The 5321-nt window shown below is 51.2% G+C and overlaps 1 protein-coding gene across 1 annotated transcript; it reads right to left on the bottom strand.

The window, feature by feature from the left end:
- Positions 1-1711: 1711 nt before the first annotated feature.
- On the bottom strand, positions 1712-5321 carry KCNS2 (potassium voltage-gated channel modifier subfamily S member 2). The gene is made up of 2 exons (XM_017892466.1): positions 5176-5321; positions 1712-4564 (listed from the first exon to the last, which is right to left on the bottom strand). The coding sequence occupies exon 2, from the start codon at positions 4520-4522 to the stop codon at positions 3089-3091; it is 1434 nt and encodes a 477-aa protein (XP_017747955.1). The 5' UTR covers positions 4523-4564; positions 5176-5321; the 3' UTR covers positions 1712-3088.

Raw genomic sequence — 5321 nt, 5'->3', positions numbered from 1 at the left:
TGGGGGTTTGGCAGAAAACACAATCCTATAACCAATATGCATTTGTGCAACAGACATGTGTCACTTCCCAACCCAGCACTTCCAAAATGTGCATCACAGATATCAAAGCCTGGCTCGTATATTTGTCCCAATGGTATTGAAAGCAATAACCTTCAAATGTTGGGAGTGACGCTTCTCTCAAGCTCACAGCTGGAAACAAGTCATCTCCAGTTTTTACTCTGTCCCCCTAAAGGAGGTTTACAGGTCAGTCTGACAGCCTGGTTGTCAAAGATGTCACCTCATAGTTTTAGCCTTTGCTCCAAGAGCAATGCAGAAAATTAACCTGACCCTCCCTGGTTAGCTTCAGGGACTAAAAGAAACTGCTGGTTAGATGTTATCTAGCAAGGTCAATCAAAGACCCAGTGGAGAGCACCTGTAAACTTCACATCTTAGTGAGACTTTAGGGAAGAGGAAGATTATTTCTCTCTGGGTCACCATTCAGTCTACATCCCTTGTGGGAATTAGCTCCATGGTTCAAGCCAGCCGGGTTGTTCTCTCTCCCACTTATCTAAAACCACCACTTGAAAAACTCAATGCTATTGGGACATTCTCATGCTCAGAAGTGACTAAAGGTCCAGGTGGGCAAGATAATATTATATAAGTATATATGTAAGTATATATGTATGTACAAGAGATGTTAAAAAGATAGTCTCTAAAGCACTTTGGGATTCCTCCAATGAAAGGCACCAGATAAATGCAAGTCATTACCAAAAAGAAAAGTCAAGTTTTCCAGCTTTCGCATCTGCAAAGGGTAACCACTAGGGTACCTCTTTTTTGGTGGTAAGCCTTCTTGTTTAGAAAAACCTCATGAGAGTGACTGAGTTATTCTGCCTCCTTCCTTGTTTCCACTTTGCATAAGTTTCCTGGTCAGTGGCCGTGGATACCAGGCTCAGTGACCCAATACCATCAGCCTTGGCAAAATGAACGGTCCTCTTAAGTCTGTACCACCACCTGCCTTCAGTGCAGCTGGGGATGATTCTGTAAATGTTATGCCTTCCAGGGCTGGAAGCATCAGCCAAAGCTAAGTGTTCCATGTGCAAATTCTGAAAAATAGCCCTGCTCCTCTGATTCAGTGCCCCATTGCTTCTAAGTCATCTCACTTTTCCTGATGCTTCAGAGACATGGATGTAAACACTAGGAGACAGCCACCCCCAGCCTCCCATGAGCCTCTAGTCTGATGGAAAGATTTGAACTGGGAGCTCCAGGACACAAGTGGCTAGTGAATTCATTCAATCAATCACCCACACTGTAGTAGCCATGACAACTACAAGAACACAAAGCCTTCTGAGAAGACCCTTGCCACGCCTCCACGAGGTAAGTATCATCTTCAATCAACTGAAACACAAAAAGACCTCTTAAGAAGAGTCCCAACCTTTGGATGAAAAGCCTGGATAGCTCCATGCTCAGACCCCTGGGTTCTATTGCCTTTTCAAAGATGGAACAATAATGAAAGCCCCCTGGAAAACCATCAGATTACCTTAAAGATGATGGAGAAGAATTATTTTATAGAGGAACCCAGGTTCCCCATCACAATGTTATGTGCTGGTTAACTGAACAAGAGGGGCAGGAGAATTTTGGAGGAGGAAACAGTCATCTACCTTCAATGCAAGTTTAGAAGTTCGAAAGTCTTTTGAATAGCATTAAGCTTTTCAAGTTTACAATTTTTATGACATTTTATGAACTAGCAGTTTTTTTATTTTACAACTCTTTCCTTTCTCCTGGCCTCTACCCACTCACCCCCAATGAAAGGCAGTTGGAATGCATGTAAGAACTGCAGCATTTCCATCCTGGGTAAGCCACACTGCCTTCATGCACATCTATATTTTGAGTACATGCTTCCATACCACCAGGTTTCCATGTCATGGCAGGAACTCCAGGGGAAACATAACATATATACAACATACTATATCTTAGAATCAAAATTATTTGAGTAAATTCTGCTTGGAAATAAAAGGGCTCTCATTTGATGAGCTTTCAGAGCAGGCAACAAAAGTAAGCTACTGCCCTTGCTAGCAACCCAACAACGTTCACCTCAGGGAGACGATACAACAATAAACTTCTTTTTAGTTGAGGAAGACAACACAACCTTACTCCTAAACATCTTAAAAAATAAATATTTCAAAAACATGCTAATATCTCAGACGCAGCAAAGTTTGGTCAAATGGTCTAGATCAGAAACCTCATCCAGAAATACATGTCTCTACAGTCACCCTACGAAACACGGAGGTTTGACCATGAACCAAGGGGCTCAGCCTGCACTGACTTGGCTTTAAGCACCCTACGGTCTCGACTATTTAGCTGAAGCCCCTGTGCCTAACGCATCTGTCCTTGGGGAAAAATTTCGATCTTCGCTACATGTTTAAATAACATTCTCTAAAGAGTGACATTTATGAGATGAACATCAGTGTACATCGTTCTAAAGATGATAGGTGCACCCATGCAAGCCACGGAACTACAGATCATTTATAAAAACAACTTACAGACTTGCATTGGTCAAGTGTGCTTAACTTTGCATTCTCTTTGTTTTGGTATTAAAACTAAATGAAAGCAATGAATAAAGAGCTGAGATTTTGTTTTCACATGACTGTGAGCAAAAATCTCATGATATCCTTGCTGACTTCATAGATGCATTTCCAGTGGACAGACTTGTGGGGGCTTTTTGTACAGAACTCACACGACAACCTCAGAAACAGGAGCACAACAACTCATAGACAGTACTGGGCCACAAGCACTAGAATAGCGTACACGATGAACAGAAAAATTAGCATTCTGGGTGTACTCATCTGGCAAAAAGGTGAACATTTTATGCCCACGATGCAAAGACCAGTGAGTGTCATTTCATGGAAAGGTGCAAAGGCATGGTGTCAGACACACCACCCTCTAAAAACGATTCTAAATACTGTAAAAGAAACCTGGGTGCATATCCCATGCATCTCTCCCCTCAGGGGCTGGGCATACTCCTTACACCATAACCATAAGGTGCCTGGCTGTGCCAGAGGCACAAGAGGCAGCTCAGCAATGTGGGGTGGAGGGTGACAACTCCTCCCAGCTAATGTAGTGAATCATTTAAACTGAGTTCACTTGGTGAGCTCCTGCTCATGTTCGTCAGGCTTGCCATGAGGGATTTAACTTTATGGGCATAATAGTCCCTTAAATTGACTGAAGGGACCTCCTTCATTCCATCTCCAAAGTCACAGCTGCGCATGGCACTCTCAAGTTGCTTTTGGCGCCGGTAAAAGTGGGAGAACTTATTGAAGATCAAAGTGATGGGCAGGACCACCACGAGGATGCCTGCCAAGATGCAGGCAGAGGCAGTCAGCTTCCCTGCCGTGGTCCCTGGGACCACATCCCCGTACCCCACTGTGGTCATACTGACAGTAGCCCACCACCAGCATGCGGGGATGGTGGCCAGGCCCTCGTTCTCCTCCTTTTCAATGGTGTAGGCCACCACGGAGAAGATGGAAATCCCCACGGAGAGGTAGAGCAAGAGCAGCCCTACTTCTTTGTAGCTGTATTTCAAAGTGGCCCCCAGGGAGCGGAGGCCCGTGGAGTGCCTGGCCAGCTTTAAGATGCGGAAGATCCGCATCAGCCTCAGGACCTGGGCCACCCTGCCCAAGTTGGCTAAGGTAGGTGTGCTCTCCACCACCAGGTTCACCACTAGAGTTATGTAAAAGGGGACGATGGACATGAGGTCAATAAGGTTTAGGGCATTCTTGAAGAACTTGAGGAAGTCAGGGGCCACAGCGAACCTGGCCACCAGCTCAAATGTGAACCAGGCGATGCCAAAGTGCTCCACGATTTCGAACCTAGGGTCCTCGCCAGGGTTGCCCTGGCTATCAGGGATTTGGAAGTCAGGCAGGCTATTGAGGCACATGGTGATGATGGACCCCATCACCACCAGAATGGACAGGATGCTGAAGACCCTGCTCAGCACTGAGTAGCCAGGGTTGTCCAGGGCCAGCCACAGCTGCCTGCGGAAGTTGCCGAGGGGCTGCCCATCGAACTTGGAGGCGTCGTTGTAGAAGGCAAGGATCTCATCGAAGGAAGACGTGGTGCTCTCCTGGTCACTCTGCTCATCCCACTTCTCCTGCTCGGGCTCCACTTTGCGACCATGGTAGCTGTAGCTGCAGCAGGAGTCAATGAAGAACTCGTTGATGCCCCAGTACTCGATCTCCTGGCTGAAGGAGAATACGCACAGCTCAGCCATGACGTGAAGCTTGCCGGTGTGATAGAAATGCAGCACGTAGGGGAAGAGCTCAGGGTTGCGGTCAAAGTAGAACTCCCGCTGGACGTCGTCGTAGTCATCGCAGAGCTCCAGAATGGCCTCGCGCGAGTGGCAGAGCAGCAGGCGGCCCAGGCGCGTCTCGGGGAAGCGCAGCAGCGTGTGCGAGCGCAGCCTCCTCTTGAAGCCGCCCACGTTGATGCGGATCTCCCCGTCCTCGACGTTGGCCTCCGACACGTCCCACAGGCTCTGGCCGGTCATGCTGGAGGCGCCGGCAGCCCGCGCCGCGCGGGGGCGCTACACCTGGAAGCGGAGGGAACAGCGTCGGCAAGAGGCCGTGCGCCCCGGCCCATCGCCCCCTCTTCCTACCCGTTTCTGGCGGGCCCAGGCCTCCTAGGTGGGTCTTGGGTACTGAAGGGCACTGGGCTGGGGCAAGAGTTTGAGGTGTCTGGCTCCCTCCCAGGAAAGGCTGGGGGTAGGTATGTTTCTATTAGCACGGCTCCACCCCGGGGGTCTCGGTTGGCGCTTTGCGCGTGCGGCGTCGCGTCCCCGCGGCTCTGAGCGCCCAGGGGGCTGCGTGCTGACCTTGTCCGTGGGCAGGCCCGGGAGACGCCCCCGCCCGCTCGCCGCAGACAGGAGGGACCAGAGCTGAAATCCGCACGGGCAGAGCGGGGCCGACATGGGGGGCGCGTAGCTTTGGGAGGTTGGAGCGGATGCGCTGGAGTCTGGAAACCCGGGCCGGGGAAAGAGCCGGGCGGCCCGGCCTCCCCTGGGTCCAGCTCCCACGCCTGCAGCCCCCGCGTCCCCGGCCCAGGTCTCACCGCCCGCCTGGCGCTATGCCCCAGGGCCGCGTGCGCTGCGCCTCACCCGGCGGGGCTGCCCGGGCTCGCCCTGCGCGTTCTGGAAGCGCTTACCTGGGAGCACCGGCGCCCGCGGCCGAGGCCGGCGGGAAACTTCCCCGACCCGCGGGCGAGCATCGCGGCGGTGGCCGCTGCCTGCTGGCGGTGCGTGCGCGGATGCGAGTGTGTGCGCCCGAGTGTGCGCCCGGCGGGCTGGCGGG

The sequence above is a fragment of the Rhinopithecus bieti genome, unplaced genomic scaffold, assembly GCF_001698545.2.
Source record: "Rhinopithecus bieti isolate Rb0 unplaced genomic scaffold, ASM169854v2 scaffold_73, whole genome shotgun sequence".
Classification (NCBI taxonomy): Eukaryota; Metazoa; Chordata; class Mammalia; order Primates; family Cercopithecidae; genus Rhinopithecus; species Rhinopithecus bieti.
This window is presented reverse-complemented; position numbering and strand designations above follow the sequence as displayed.